The sequence below is a fragment of the Hemiscyllium ocellatum genome, chromosome 6 (assembly GCF_020745735.1).
Source record: "Hemiscyllium ocellatum isolate sHemOce1 chromosome 6, sHemOce1.pat.X.cur, whole genome shotgun sequence".
NCBI lineage: Eukaryota > Metazoa > Chordata > Chondrichthyes > Orectolobiformes > Hemiscylliidae > Hemiscyllium > Hemiscyllium ocellatum.
The window spans coordinates 91,518,546-91,535,385 of record NC_083406.1 but is presented as its reverse complement, the minus strand read 5'-3'; the positions used below and the strand labels follow the sequence as shown (position 1 = coordinate 91,535,385).

The window sequence follows — 16,840 nt, the reverse complement described above, 5'->3', positions numbered from 1 at the left end:
CTGTTGAGGGTGGCCAGAGTCAGGAAACTCTGTACACAGGTGAGGTAGAGAAATGTGGGTGGCACACTGTTACTTTTGGTGCATGTGTAGAGATGTCCTGAGGGGGTGAGTGGGCTGTGCAGAAGAGATACAAATTTAGCCAGGGTTAGATATTAGTGAGGTTAAGAGAGTGCAGAAGGCTTTGCAGGAAATAGTGGGTATAGTAGTAAAGATTGAGTGAGGTATCAATGAAAAGATGGTGGCACTTTCACTGGCAGAGTAGAGATGGTCACTGATCATCTTCCTACATTCTGAGCATTTGTTCAGATGCTCGATACTGCACCGACCTGGATGGTAACCCTGGTCCAGGTTGGCATGGTTCAAGTAGAATGGTATCCTCTTTTGACGTGGGAGAAAAGGATGTCATACCTCTGTATCACCCCATTTGAAATATTTCCTTGTCCATGCCCACAAACAGAGGCACCATTTTCCATTGTCTGCCACATTCAGGGCCAATGTCAGCTCTGGACTGACTACTTTTATATAGGTGCGCAATATCTTTTTAAAGCTGGTGCTGCACCACGGATAAAGATTCAGCACTTGATCTGACAAGGCAGATTTCATTCTGGGACCTGACTTGTGCAGTGTTACCACTGGATGGGATTGGAAGACTGGTTAGAATGGAATGCAGCCAGATGCCAATTGAGAGCAATCAGTTGAAGATTCTGATGAATTGCACTATACAGTACCATACAACAGGTCAACATTTATTTAGACTGTGCTATCATTTGTATTAAGCTTACTAGTATTTTTGGTGATTTGCTCCTAACCCTACTTTTCCCATAGGCCCCATTATTTCTATTGCACGGTTTTCTATTATCTGCCGTCACATGCGAATGTAACTACGTCATTACAGGTGTACTACCTGTAAATTACCCAGGTAGATTCCACTTTATCCATGTTGTTTGTTACTTCCTGAAAAACTTCTAATACTTTTCTCTTTCATAAAATCAGCATCCCAAATGGAATCAGAGTCATATTTAAAGAGGAACACAATGTTAACGTCATTTACAAGCTACCATGCAAGAAGTGTACAAAAACACTACATCGGATAAACAGCAGGAAACTGGCCACCAGTATATTTGAACAGCCACTACCCACCAAAAGACAGGATCCACATCACTAGTTTCCATACATACTGACAAAGAAGGACACCACTTTGACTTGGACAACACAGACATCAGAGGACAAGCGAAACAAAGACGAGCACGAGAATTCCTAGAGGCATGGCATTCTAACTGGAACTCCATCCATAAACACATCGATTTAGACCCTGTCTACCTTCCCTTAAAAAAATCAGAAATAATAACACGCACCATAAGAAACCAAGACCTATAAAGAGAGAGGTGGACATATCTCACTGATGTTACTTAGTCATTGTGATGAAACATCTGAAAACAAACCTTCCAGATAACTTACATATATATCAACCTGAGCTATAAATCTTCTCAAAAATCATTAGCAATGTTAACTTTAAAGAAGCTGCTAGACCTGGGTTTCTCTAGCATCTTCTATTTTTTTTTCCCTATTTCTAAAGGACTGCTCTCTTTCAGCCTACTAAAACTAATTCTTACATTAGTCTTCAAGTGTGACCCAAGCTTCGAGTCACCTATCATTTCATTTCTCCTACCCACTCTGACCTCTATTCTTTGACCTTCTCCAGTGAAGCTCAAATGAATGAGGCAGAGCAACTCATCTTTCAGTTAGACACCATCTTCCAGGGTCAACATTGGCATTCAACAATTTTCAGATTATAACCTCTGCCCCCAATTTATTTGAATAACTGCTGTTAATAAATCAATTTATTATTGTCAAATAAATCTCCTCTTGATGCAACTTTTCTTTTACTTGTTACACTGCCATCTTGTTTTGCCTGGACCATTATCCCTTTTGTCATTTAATCTCTTTCTTTCTAGACTATCAACGACATTCTCTCTGTTCCTTCTCCCATTCAGTCTGCCTTACAATCTGTCACTATAATTGATTAACATTTCTTACATCTCTGGTCTTTTACAGTCCAAATGCTGTAACAAACGTAAAATGTTCACTGTGCTATTCCCCTCCAGATGCTAACCTTTAAGTTTACTCCTGGGAAACAGGTGTCACTGACTGACCAGAATTTATTGTCTGTCCTTAATTACCCTTGAAACAATGGTTGTGAACAATACCCTGAGGGATGGAGTTCCAGAATTTTGGCCAGGTGACAGTGAAAGATCAGCAATAAATTTCCAAGTCTGGATGGTGAATGACGGAGGGGAACTGGCAGGTGATGATGTTCCTATATATCTGCTACCCATGTCCTTCTAGATGGAAGCGGTCATGCGTTTGGAAGGTGCTATCTAAAGAATCTTTGATGATTTTTTTTCAGTGCATCTTGGAGATAGTATACACTGCTGCCATTGAGTGTTGAGTGAGGGGGGTAATGGATGCTTGTTCCAATCAAATGTGCTGCTTTGTCCTGGATGGTGTTGGCACTGCATCCATCCAAGCACATGGGGAGGTATTCCATCACACACCTAATTTATACCTTGTAGATAGTGGGCAGACTTTAGGGCATCAGGTGGTGAGTTACATGCTGCAGTATTCCTAACTTCTTACCTGCACTTGCAGCCACTGTTTATGTGACAAGTCCAATTGAGTTTCTGGCCAATGGTAACTCCAAGGGTATCGATAATGGGGGAATTCAATGATGGTAACACTGATGAAATCAAGGGGCAGTGGTTAGACTCTTATTCGAGGTGGTCCTTGACTGTGGCACATGTTACTTGTGTTACATGCCACTTGTCAGTCCAAGCCTGGACATTGTCCAGACCTTATTGCATTTAAACTGCTTTAGTATCTGAAGAGTTGCGAATGGTGCTGAACATTGTACAAACATCACTTTATGACTTTATACGTTAACACTAACAATCTAGATGAAGGAAATGAGGGCATTCTAGCTATGTTTACAGACGTTACAAAAGATAGGTAGAGTGACAGTAGTGCTGAGAAGAAGGGGAGGCTGCAGAAGGATTTGGACAGGTTAGGAGAGTGGGCAAATAGTGGCAGATGGACTACAATGTGGGAAAGTGTGAGGTCATGCATTTTGGTGAAAAGAATACAGGCATGGACTATCTTCTAAATGGAGAGAAAATTCAGAAGTCTGAAGTGCAAAGTGACTTGGGAGTTCTGGTCCAGGATTCTCTCGATGTAAACGTACAGATTGAGTCAGTACTTAGGAAGGCAAATGCAATGATGGTATTTATGTTGAGAGGACTTGAATATAAAAGCAAGGATGTACTGCTAAGGCTCTGGTCAGACCATATTTGGAGTATTGTGCACAGTTTTGGGCCCCATATCTCAGGAAGGATGTACTGGCCCGGGCTGTGTTCAGAGGAGGTTCACGAGAATGGTCCCAGGTATGAAAAGCTTAATATGAGGAATGTTTGAGGACTCTGGGTTTATACTTGATGGGGTTTAAAAGAGTGAGAGGAGAATCTAATAGAAACTTGCATAATAGTGAATGGCCTGGACAGGAGTTGATGCTGTGAAGATGGTTCCATTGGTAGGAGAGAGTAGGATCAGAGTGCATAGTCTCAAAGTATGCCTTTTACAACAGTGATAAAGAGAAACATTTTCAGCCAGAGAGTGGTGAATCTATGAAATTCATCCCACAGAACGTCATTGAATATATTCAAAGACAGAGATAGACAGGTTCTTGAACATCAAGGGAATCAAGGGCTATGGGGAGAAAGCAAGAGAATGGGGTTGAGGAACTGATCAGCTGTGATTGAATGGAGGAGCAGACTCGAAGGGGTGAATGGCCTAATTTCTGCTCCTATGCCTTGCAGTCTTTTCAGTGAAGATCCCCACTTCTGATCTTATAATGGAGCAAAGGTCATTGGTGAAACAGCTGAAGATGTCAGAGCCTCAGGCAGTACCCCGCAGCACTTTGGCAGAGTTGTCCTTGAGATGAGATGACTGACCTCGAACAGCCACAACCATCTTCCTATGCATCAGATCAGACTCCAACCAGAAAGTTTGCCCCTGATACTCATTCATTGCAGTTTTGCTAGGGCTCTTTGATACCCACTTGGTCAAATGCAGCCTTGATGTTAAGGGTTGTCAATCTCACCTCTGAAATTCAGCTATTCCATCCAAGGCTGTAATGAAATTAGGAGCAAATGGCTCTGATGGAATACAAACTGGGCATCATTGATCAGGTTATTGCTGAGCAGGTGTTGCTTGACAGCACTGTTGATGACACCTCCATACTACTTTACTGATGACAAACAGCAGACTGATTTTATGTACAGGACATACCTGGACAATTTTCCACATTGTTGAGTAGATGCCAGTGTTGTAACTGTATTGGAAGAGATTGATTAGGGGAGCAGCAAATTCTGGAGCAGAAGTCTTCACCACTATTGCCAGAATGCTGTCAGGACTCAGTCTTTGCATTATTCAGTGACTCCAACTGCTTTGTGGCATCACGTGGAGTGAATTGAATTGGTTGTAAAGTCTGACAGCTGTGATGCTAGGAACCACTGGAGGAGGCAGAGATGGATCATTCACTTGGTACTTCTGGCTGAAGATTGTTGCGAATGCTTCAGCCTGATCTTTTGCACTGACGTGTTGGATTCTTCCATCATTGAAAGTGAGAATATTTGTGCAGTCTCCTCCTCCAGTGAGTTGTTTAATTGTCTATCACCATGCACAACTGAATGGAACCGGACTGCAGAACACAGACCTTTTCTTTTACTTCTTATTTCAAATTTGCAGCATTTGCAGCATTGGTATTAGTTTGTTAAATTGCCTAGGAAGCTTCATAAATTTCTCATCTTACCATTTGAAGCCATCGACTATCTCCAAAATTTCATTACTGGCTTTCTGCAATAACCATTATTTTACAGAAATGCTGAGTATACTGGCTGTCATTTATGCTCTAAAAGTCTGGTGTTAGCTAAGTCAATGATTATTCAGTATAAATCAATACTGTCCATTCACATTTTTTCATTTAAAGACATCAAGTTACAGTGATTGTTAAAAGGATGAGAGTTTGCAATTGGCGAATGTGAACAGGTTGGCAATGTCACTTTACAACCGAGGAAAATTAGTGTACTGCAACCTTGCAAAGATGATCAAGTCTCTGGTAGTTATTTTTGCCGGCTCCATATTATTTTATGCTTTTCCTCTTGGAGATTGCAACAATAGCTGAACAACAGTTTGTACAACAAATTATTCATTTAACCAGCATTTATAAGGAATGTTACTTAATTACCTCGAATTATTTTTAGAATAATTTTTACATATGCCCATTTGGTGTCACCCAATCAATACAAGCACCAAGGCAACTCTGTACCGTATCAAGGGGTTAGGAGCTATATTACTGGAAGCTAATTAGACTTGAGTCACAAGCAGTAAAAAGTGAGGTCTGCAGATGCTGGAGATCACAGCTGAAAATGTGTTGCTGGTTAAAGCACAGCAGGTTAGGCAGCATCCAAGGAACAGGAAATTCGACGTTTCGGGCCAGAGCCCTTCATCAGGAATGAGGAGAGTGTGCCAGGCAGGCTAAGATAAAAAGGTAGGGAGGAGGGACTTGGGGGAGGGGCGATGGAGATGTGATAGGTGGAAGGAGGTCAAGATGAGGGTGATAGGCCGGAGTGGGGTGGGGGCGGAGAGGTCAGGAAGAGGATTGCAGGTTAGGAGGGCGGTGCTGAGTTGAGGGAACCGACTGAGACAAGGTGGGGGGAGGGGAAATGAGGAAACTGGAGAAATCTGAGTTCATTCCTTGTGGTTGGAGGGTTCCCAAGCGGAAGATGAGGCGCTCCTCCAGCCGTCGTGTTATGTTCTGCCGATGGAGGAGTCCAAGGACCTGCATGTCCTCGGTGGAGTGGGAGGGAGAGTTAAAGTGTTGAGCCACGGGGTGGTTGGGTTGGTTGGACCGGGCGTCCCAGAGGTGTTCTCTGAAGCGTTCTGCAAGTAAGCGGCCCGTCTCCCCAATATAGAGGAGGCCACATCGGGTGCAGCGGATGCAATAGATGATGTGTGTGGAGGTGCAGGTGAACTTGTGGCGGATATGGAAGGATCCCTTGGGGTCTTGGAGGGAAGTGAGGGAGGAGGTGTGGGCGCAAGTTTTACATTTCCTGCGGTTGCAGGGGAAAGTGCCGGGAGTGGAGGTTGGGTTGGTGGGGGGTGTGGACCTGACGAGGGAGTCACGAAGGGACTTAACACAGACATCTACTATAAACCGATTGACTCCCACAGCTACCTGGACTACACCACCTCCCACCCTGACCCCTGTAAAAACTCCATCCCATATTCCCAATTCCTTCGTCTCCGCCGCATCTGCTCCCAGGAGGACCAGTTCCAATACCGTACAGCCCAGATGGCCTCCTTCTTCAAGGACCGCAGATTCCACCCAGACGTGATCGACGATGCCCTCCACCGCATCTCCTCCACTTCCCGCTCCTCTGCCCTTGAGCCCCGCTCCTCCAACCGCCACCAAGACAGAACCCCACTGGTTCTCACCTACCACCCCACCAACCTCCGTATACAACGTATCATCCGCCGTCATTTCCGCCACCTCCAAACGGACCCCACCACCAGGGATATATTTCCCTCCCCTCCCCTATCAGCGTTCCACAAAGACCACTCCCTTCGTGACTCCATCAGGTCCACACCCTCCACCAACCCAACCTCCACTCCCGGCACCTTCCCCTGCAACCGCAGGAAATGTAAAACTTGCGCCCACACCTCCTCCCTCACTTCCCTCCAAGGCCCCAAGGGATCCTTCCATATCCGCCACAAGTTCACCTGCACCTCCACACACATCATCTATTGCATCCGCTGCACCCGATGTGGCCTCCTCTATATTGGGGAGATGGGCCGCTTACTTGCGGAACGCTTCAGAGAACACCTCTGGGACACCCGGACCAACCAACCCAACCACCCCATGGCTCAACACTTTAACTCTCCCTCCCACTCCACCGAGGACATGCAGGTCCTTGGACTCCTCCATCGGCAGAACATAACATGACGGCTGGAGGAGGAGCGCCTCATCTTCCGCCTGGGAACCCTCCAACCACAAGGAACGAACTCAGATTTCTCCAGTTTCCTCATTTCCCCTCCCCCCACCTTGTCTCAGTCGGTTCCCTCAACTCAGCACCGCCCTCCTAACCTGCAATCCTCTTCCTGACCTCTCCGCCCCCACCCCACTCCGGCCTATCACCCTCATCTTGACCTCCTTCCACCTATCACATCTCCATCGCCCCTCCCCCAAGTCCCTCCTCCCTACCTTTTATCTTAGCCTGCCTGGCACCCTCTCCTTATTCCTGATGAAGGGCTCTGGCCCGAAATGTTGAATTTCCTGTTCCTTGGATGCTGCCTGACCTGCTGTGCTTTAACCAGCAACACATTTTCAGTTGAGTCACAAGCAGCCTAATTACACTGGAAACACAAAATTTAATTATACATCTCAACTTTCATCTCTGGATGTTTCTAGAACATTTTTTCCTAATCACCAATTGAGAAAAGTATTTCCCCAAAACAAATTTTTACATGGGGACTACATGAATACCTTTAATGTTTATTCTATATAAATCAATTATATTTACTTCACTAATCTTGAATATCTGATAAGTCTCATGTTTTGCAGGATAATAAATATAATCTTAAACTCTAAGCATTTGTCTATTAGCTTTATAAAATTAAGTACCAACCTTTGTGATTTTTTAGGGGCTCTTGGTTGTCTGGTTCTTTTTTGCTTTTGTTCCTGATTTTCATTATCACCGTCACCATCTTCCCTTTCAACCGCTATTGCTCTCTTTTTACTTCTTTTGCCTCCTTTTCCTTGCGTCTCTCCCTTAGGGACTTCTTCACTTGTAGCTTTTGGCGGACGCCCTCTTTTTGTTTTCTTTGGTGGACTATTTTGTTCATCTTCGTTCTCCAAGAGATCTTTTGATCTTTTCTCTTCTGGCCACTGCTGTTCATCTGAATCAGAAGTGTGTGCAGCTCTTTTTCTACCCCGTTGACCTGTTTTTGCAGGTTTCACTTGATCTAGAAGTTCCACACTTGACCGATCCTCTTGATCTAATGAAAGTCCAGAGGCTGCTTTCTTCCGTCCTCTTGGTTTATCACTTTCTGACTGCAAATAAAAGTTGATTATCATTGGCTTGTGGGTCAATAGTGAAAGCACACATTACAGGTATCTGTGATAAAGCAAAGAACAAAATAGAAACAAACTATTCCTAGCAATTAATTGAAATATTGGCAACTATCTTCCAAAAGCAGTAATCACTGTTGGAAAACATGTTTTATTCCACGTTTACCACCACCCCCTCCACCAAGCAAATTCTGACCAACGTCAGACGCTGGAGGCCTCATCAATGCACTGCATATCTTCACTTGAGCTGAATCCTTCCAATGCAGGATGGTACAGGAAAGCCAACCCATGTCCCTTTTATACAGCAGTCACTATAATTTGATAAATTCAATCATCAGTACACTGAACAGCTGTGGGATATTTAAACAGCTTTACAGTGTTAATAAGTAAGTCAGGTAATTAGGCACAGAATGGAGCAGTTAATAAGGTGGCAAGTCAGATTTTGGGGTGAGAAGGATGGGGAAAGAAGCATTGCGGTTTTGAATCAAAGCTGGAGAGGCAAGATCTATCATGCAGTTTTGAGCCATTCCCTCAGACTTCTTGGCAAATAGTTCAGGTAAATGAATGACAACCTTCTGAAGACTCCAACTCCAAGTCAGGAATGTTCTCACAGAATCCAGAGCTGGGTTATTGGCCATTGGAAACTTAAACTTCCTTGGCAATTACCATGTAGTCAGTGAGTCAGAACTTTAAAGAAGTCCCAAAGTACATTTTCCAGCATTTTTCACGATCTTTGATTATCCAGAGACTGAAAAAATGGGCCATTATTATAATAAATAATGAAGTTATAATGTCTTGAGCTCCATTTGTTGAGCAGACTACGAATTACAATGGTGCAAAGCAGTTGACTGACAGAAGGAATCCAAAAAATGATTATTCCGTAGAAATAATTGCAACACAGAACTACATTTGGATCGGACATCAGTCTCTTCCAGAGCTTCGAAATCGGTTATGATTACAATATTGTCATTCAGATAATCATTATTATGCTTTTCAAAGCAAACCACCTTCCTCTTCATAAACGCAAGATGATACAGAATATTGTTTCTCTTAGACACAGATGTGGATAAGCTCTCCACAGCTTAATTTCAGCTCAAGTTAGTTACAGGGTCCAGCCAAATGAATGTAATAGGAGCAAGGTGTCAATTTGGCCCCTTGATACAAGTCTATGTAGCACTGCTAGAAATGAAACAATACCAATAATTGACTCTATAACGTCTCTTGAAGATAAAACTAGACATACCCTCAGATGGTCTGGGTCTTCCCTCTTATCCATTTTCTTTGTGGGGAGAGGTGGATTCTTCATTACTGTGATATCCTCATTTTCACTGTGATCAATCTCAGAACTATCGAGCCTTCGTTAAATAATTTACAAATTGAGTAATCAAACACAGCTAAAGTGATTAATCTGGTTCTTGATTTATTTCCTTGCAAACAAATTCTAAAACATTTCCACACAAAATAAAGTAAACAAAGTGACACATTTTCAACCAATGTCCACTTTATCATTAAAAATGCATGAAGTGACAATTGGCTTGAAATTACTTCTTTTAAACATCATAATGAAAACTTTAGGGAAAATTATACTGTGAAAAATAACAAAGATAAGCAATAACTGAAATTATATTCCTGTGAAATAAAAGTGAATTTATACAAATTTATTTAAATGATGCTTCCAGATTGTACCATTTTCCAGATTCAATAACTGTTCCTAGTATAAAGGAGGTACAGTTATTATTGCTGCTGCCGCTATAAAACTTATATTTCTTCTGAGCTTGAAAGTCATTTTTGGAAATATGCAAAATGTAACAATTGTCTGTTTTGAATGGGTGAACTCCAGACACATCTGTTGGGATATCATGCCTGATAAATACACCGGAATTTAGAGGAGGATGTAACAAGTAGAACTGCTAAGGGGAGGCCAGTCGACATTGTTTACTTGGACTTTCAGGAGGCTTTCAATAACGTCCCACTAACCGATTACCATGTAAAATTGAAGTGCATGTGATTGGGGGGTGTGGGTATTGAAATGAATAGAGAACTGGCTGGCAGACACAGTAGGAATAAATACGTCTTTTTACAATGGGCTAGGTAGTGACAAGCGAAGTATCACAGACGTCAGTGCTTGGACCCCAGCTATTCACAATATAAAATCATTAAAATGAGGGAATTAAACGCAAAATCTCGAGGTTTGCAGATGATATTGAGCTTGGTGAGGGGTGAACTATGATGAGGATTCAGTGATGCTTCAGCTTGGCTTGAACAAGTTGAATGAGTGGGTAAATGTGCAGCAGGTGAAGTTTAAAAATCGAAAAATGTGAGATTATCCAGTTTGGTAGCAAAAACTGAAAGGCAATTATTACTTGAGTGGGGATAGATTGGGAAAAGGGGAATTGCAACAGGATCTGGATGACATTGTACACCAGTTGCTGAAAGTGAGCATGCAGGTACAGCATGAGGTGATGAAAGGAAATGCTAGGTTGGACTTCATAGAAAAAAGATTTGAGTACAGAAAAACATGTCTTGCTGCAACTGTCATAGAATCCCTACAGTGCAAAAAGAGGTCATTCAGCCTATTAAGTCTGTAATGACCCTGAGGACCATGACCCCTCCCTTCATAACCCTATATTTACCATGGTGAATCCACCTAACCCACACATCTCGAGGTACTACGGGGCAATATAGCACAAGGCCGAAGGACACACAGACACGGGGAGAATGTGCAAACTCCACAATCACCCAAGGCTGGAATCAAACTTGGCTCCCTGGTGCTCTGAGGCAGTAATGCTAACTACTCACTCAGTCACTTTGCTGCCCACGCAATTGTAAAGTGTTGTAAATACAAAGTAATTGTAAATTGTGAAACCACACCTGGAGTACTGTGTACAGATTTGGTCTCCTGTACCTGAGGATGGATGTTCTGGTAATAGAGGGAAACAAAGGCTTACCAGGCTGATGCCCTGGGTTGCAGGACTGAGGTATGAAGATATTCTGGATCGGTTAAGACTATATTCACTGTGGTTCAGAAGAACAGTTTCGAGGTTTGGGGATGATTGGTGCTAGGGGAGGCAGAATCCGATAGAATTCTAACAGGATGACACAGAAGAAATGCACAAAGGATGTTTCTAGTGACCAGGGAGTCCAGAACCAGTGGTCACCATTGAAGGATAGACCATTTTGAACAGACATGAACAGAAATTTCTTCACAAAGTGACGAGTTGTGGAATTCTCTGTCACAGAAAACAGTTGAGGCAAAAAAAACATGAATCTTATCGAGAAGGAGTTGGATACAGTCCTTAGTACTAAAGGGATCAAATTTTATGGAGAGAAAACAGGAGCAGGATATTGATTTGGACGAACAGGCCATGATCATATTGAATGGCAGAATAGACTTGAAGTGCTGAATGTCCTACTCTTGCTCCTATTTTCTACAGGTCTAATCTGTCTTCCGCACAAAATAATTTTGACATTACAGCAGAAATGTAATGGTTATCCTAAAAAGACTAGACTTTCATCATAGCAGTGAACTTCACAAACAGATTCTCCTGACAATAAAAAGTCCATTCAAGCTTATATTGCTGATTGTTGTTATTGCTTATTATAGAATTCACATTTAGCCCACTGTACCTTCCTTTACTTCTTCCAGGAGAACTGGGATTAGAGTTGCTGCTGGCATTACTCATAGTTTCCATTCGTGATGACTTGGTCTGTGCCTGTTTTCCTGCTGATGACAGAGGCTTATTTACTGCACCAAGAACATTAGTTGCCTTTGGCTGTGTGAAAGAAAAAAAGTAATGATTAAATTTGGAGACGCTGACCAGCATCAAATTGTCAATTACAAAATAGCAGTTTTGAATTTCCATTGAAAGTGGAATGCATTTTAAAGTGTGCAATCTTAAAAAAAATCTAAATTTGTTTAAGATTTTTATGGCTAGTCAACTTCTGAAAGGGTTAAATATATTGGAAACTGCATTAAGCTCTACCCAATTTAATTACGTCATGCAGACATGTGGGGAATTTGGGGCAATTGCTCTGGACCTCAACATGGACATATTTTCACCTATGCCTCCCAACAGTCTTAGGAACAATGTTTAACTAGTTAATATAACTGTTCCCAAATTCTGTCATGCAATACACTACATCTCGTTAAGATAACAAGAAGCTTGTCAGACGCATTAGTGGCTATTGCTCGACCATCGTAAATTAAATGGATTTTCAGCCCCAGTCAAGGGCAGCATCCTGCTTACCCAAAATACCACACAAGTACAGAAGAAATAAAGAAAATTCAAAGGGCTACAGTTTCTGAGGTGTGCAGATTAAAAATTAAAGAATTCAGCATAAAATTTGTAGATTTGTATGAAAGGATGTAGCAGATATTTACAAGTATATTAGAATTTTTCAAAAATCACATTACCTTGCCAGGTGTAAAAAAGGCTTTCATCTCTGAAGGTAGATAATTTTTGCTATTGTTGAAATTCTGAAAAACAAAACAAAGCAAAACTTGAGAAAGTTTTTATTTTAAGCAGACTTCACTGGAAGTAGCATTGCATAGTAAACTGGAAAAACTTATGCAATTTTCTACTTTCAAATCAGCATCTGTGAGGTAATCATATGTTACACTACAGAAATTCCAAAACAGAGGTACACTTGGGAGCAAAATAAAACACAATATGAACATTCAAATAGAGCTCTCTACCTGAACAACAGAAGAAATACAAGTTTGAAAGATGTATTGATCTATTTTGAACTGTGAGCTAAACTAAATGTGGCATATCTTTCAAAAACTTAAAATTGTTGAGAATCAACATGCAAGTGCAAGTTTTCCACTCACCTAATGCTTTCTCTAAACCAACTTGAGCAACTATAATTAATCTTCCTTATGAAGCCCATACTTTCAGATAACAAGTCAGACAAAAGTGTCTGAGCTCTGAATTTTGTGATACGCTGCTACACTCTCCAACATTTGAGTATACCAACACTGCTACACTCTCCAACATTTGAGTATACCAAAGCTTCAATTTCCCTCCAAATTCTTCACAATAATAACCAAATTTAATTTCAAATCACTACAAAGATTAAACAAAATTAGTGACAGCCTACATCCTACTTAATGTCAGCACTGTGTTCTAGCAAATATTATGCAGAATTACAGCAGTTCCCAATTTTCACTGCATACTTAATTTTCAGAATGTTATTGTTAATCATATCTTGCTGAAAACCTTTTTAATGGGCCTTTCATCCCATCAATTTCTCTAATTATTTCCCTATTAATACAAATTTCCTTCAGTTCCTCCCTTTCACTATATCCAATGTTCTCCAACATTTTTGGGACATTGCATGTTGATTCTCAAGTGCAGTTTTAAGTTTTTGTAAGATATGCCAGTTTTACCAAATTAAATCAATAGCACTAAACAGCGTAGGGTCAGATAGTGTTGAATCTGTGTGGGTAGAACCAAGGCACTGCAAAAGATGAAAAAAAATCATAGTTGGAATTACGTATAGGTCTCCCAATGGTACTCAGGAGCTGGGCTGCAAGATACACCAAGAGATAGAAAAGATGGGAAAGCTAAAGTTACAATGATCATGGGGGATTTCAGTATGTAGATAGACTGGGAAAAATCAGGTTGGTAGTGGATTACAAGAAAAGAAATTTGTGGAATGTCTGCAAAATGGCTTTTTGGAGCAGCTTATGTTGAAGCCCACTAGGGAATGGGCAATACTGGACTTAGTGTTGTGCAATGAGGAAGACTTGATAAAGGAGCTGAAGGTGAAGGAGCCCTTATGAGACAGTAATCATAATATGATGGAATTTAATTTTCAATTTGAAAGGAAGATGATAGAATCAGAGGTAACAGTATTACAGCTAAATAAAGGCAACTACAGAGGCCTGAGGGAACAGCTGGGTAGAACTGACTGGGAGAAGAGCCTAGCGGAAGTAATGGCAGGGGTTTCTGAGAGTATTTCAGGAGACACAGCAGAGATTCATCCAGAGGAAAAACAAATATGATACAGGAAATCAGGGACAGCATAAAAGCAAAAGAGAAAGCATATCATGTGGCAAAGGACAGTGGCAAACCAGAGGATTGGGAAGCTCACAAAGGCCAACAGAGGGCAACAAAAAAAAATGAAGTAATAAGGGAGAAGATTAAATAGGAGGGTAAGCTAGCCAGTAATATAAAGGAAGACTATAAAAGAGTTTCTTTAGATATATGAAGGGCAAAAGTGGACATTGGGCAGCTGGAAAATGACACTGGAGAGGTGGTAGTGGGGGAACAAGGAAATGGTTATTGAACTGAATAATTATTTGTCATCAGTCTGCATGGTGGAAGACATGAGTAACGTCTCAAAAATTCAAGACAGTGAGGGGACAGAGCTGAGTATGGTGGCCATCACCAAGGACAAGATGCTAGAAAAACTGCATGGCCAGAAGGTAGTTAAATCACCTGGACCAGATGGACAACATCACAGAGTTCTAAGGAAGAGAAAGCAGAGGTATTAGTGGTGATCTTTCAGGAATCGCTAGAATCAGGGAGGGCTCCAGAGGTCTGAAAATTGTTAATGTGACACCCCCGTTTAAAAAGGGAGTAAGGCAAAAGACAGAAAATTACAGATCGATTAGCCTAACCTCAGTCGTGGACAAGATCCTGGAATCCATCTTAAAGGATGAGATTTCTGAATATTTGGAAGCGTATGGTAAAATAGGGCAAAGTCAGCATGGTTTCATCAAGGGGAGGTCATGCCCGACAAATCTGCTAGAGTTCTTCGAGGAAGTAACGAGCAGGCTAGACCAATGGATGTTATCTACCTGGACTTCAATAATGCTTCAGACAAAGTGATGCACAGGAAGCTGATTAAAGATAAGAGCTCATGGTGTCAGAGGCAAGGTGCTGGCATGGATAGAAGTTTGGATATCTGGCAGAAAATAGAGATTGGGGATAGAGATTGCCTTCTCAGGATGGCAGTCGGTGACAAGTGGTGTTCTGCAAGGCTCAGTGTTGGAACCACAACTTTTCACTTTATATATTAATGATCTAGATGAAGAAAGGCATGACCTCCCCTTGATGAAACCATGCTGACTTTGCCCTTTTTACCATACACTTCCAAATATTCAGAAATCTCATTCTGGCTACATCTGCAGATGATACAAAGGTAGGTAGAATGACAGGTAGCATGGAAGAGGCAGGGAGGCTGCAGAAGGATTTGCAGAAAGTTAGGAGGGTGGGCAATGAAGTGGCAGGTGAAATGCAACATGGGAAAGTGTGAGGTCATGCACTTTGGTAGGAAGAATATAGAGGCGTTGGCTATTTTCTAAACAGGGAAAAAATTCAGAAGTCTAAAGTACAATGAGATTTGGAAGTTCTAGCCCCGGATTCTCTCAAGGTAAACTTGCAAGCTGAGTCTATACTTCCATTGCTTGGTCTCTAATTTCCTGTTTAATCCCTTCTCCAACATTACCACTATAGTTAGGAAGGTAAAAGCAATGATGGCATTTATTTTGCAAGGACTTAAATATACAAGCAGAGGTGTACTTCTGGTCAGACCACATTTGGAGTATTGTATGCAGGTTTGAGCCCCATATCTCAGGAAGGATATACTGGCACCAGAGTGTGTTCAGAGGAGGTTCACAAGACTAGTCCCAGGAATGAAAAGCTTAACATATGAGGAACATCTGGGTTTCTGGGTTTATACTTGATGGAGATTAGAAGGAATGGGGGAGGGGAAGGGGGGGCAGGAAGAGAGATCTAATTGAAACATACACAATACAGAATGGCCTGGACAGAGTAGATGTTGGAAAGATGTTTCTATTGGTAGGACAGACTAGGACCTGAGGGCATAGTCTTAGAGCAAAGGAAAGTCCTTTTAGTATGGAGATAAGGAGAAACTTCTGCCAGAGGGTGGTGAATCTATGGAAATAGGTTCTTAAGTATCAAGGGGATCAAGGGTTACGGAGAAAGAAAGTGGGAGAATGGGGTTGATACACTGATCAGCCATGACTGAATGGTAGAACAGGCTCGATAGACTGAATGGCCTGATTTCTGCTCCTATGTCTGACAGCCTTATTATTTGTATTGGCAATTTATTTGCTCCTTTTTTCTGACTGTAAGGGAACTACATTTGTCTTCAGTACTGTTTCTCTCTTCACATTCCTATGGAAGATTTCAGAGTCAGTTTGTATATTCCCAGCATGCTTACTTTCATACTCTATGTTCCATCCTCCTTTGCTGAAATCTATCTGCTCCCAATTCTCAAGTCTGCTGCTCTTTTTAGTCAAATTGTATGTCCCTTCCTTGAGTCAATTATTAAGCTTCATTTTCTTGTTGTCATAGTCATTAACTACATTTACTTTACTTTTGTGCCAGATAGGAATGAACAATTGTTCAGTTCTTCCATGCATTCTTTAAATGTTTGCCAATGCCTATCCACAGTCTCCACTTGAAGTAATATTCCTCAATTTATCACTGGTGTAAGGCACCAGCTATCAATGTAGTTTCCTTTTACTTAGATTTAGGACCCTAGTTTCAGGATCAATTATTTCACTCTCCAACATGGTGAAGAATAATCATGTTATGTTCACTTTTCCCTGTGGGGCTCAAATAGTTTGATTGCCGATTATTCTTCTTTCATTACAGAATACCTAATGTAGTATGGTTGGCCTGT

The 16,840-nt window shown here is 41.6% G+C and overlaps 1 protein-coding gene across 1 annotated transcript in view; it reads right to left on the bottom strand.

Annotated features, from left to right (window-relative positions):
- The window catches only part of pds5b (PDS5 cohesin associated factor B), a 237,068-nt gene that overhangs the window by 13,716 nt on the left and 206,512 nt on the right, over positions 1 to 16,840 (bottom strand). Inside the window, exons 29-32 of the mRNA XM_060826137.1 lie at positions 12,597 to 12,659; positions 11,810 to 11,955; positions 9,426 to 9,537; positions 7,740 to 8,164 (exon numbers count right to left, since the gene is read on the bottom strand). Of these exons, the coding sequence (XP_060682120.1) occupies positions 7,740 to 8,164; positions 9,426 to 9,537; positions 11,810 to 11,955; positions 12,597 to 12,659 (746 nt within the window). The remainder of the gene's footprint in view (positions 1 to 7,739; positions 8,165 to 9,425; positions 9,538 to 11,809; positions 11,956 to 12,596; positions 12,660 to 16,840) is intronic.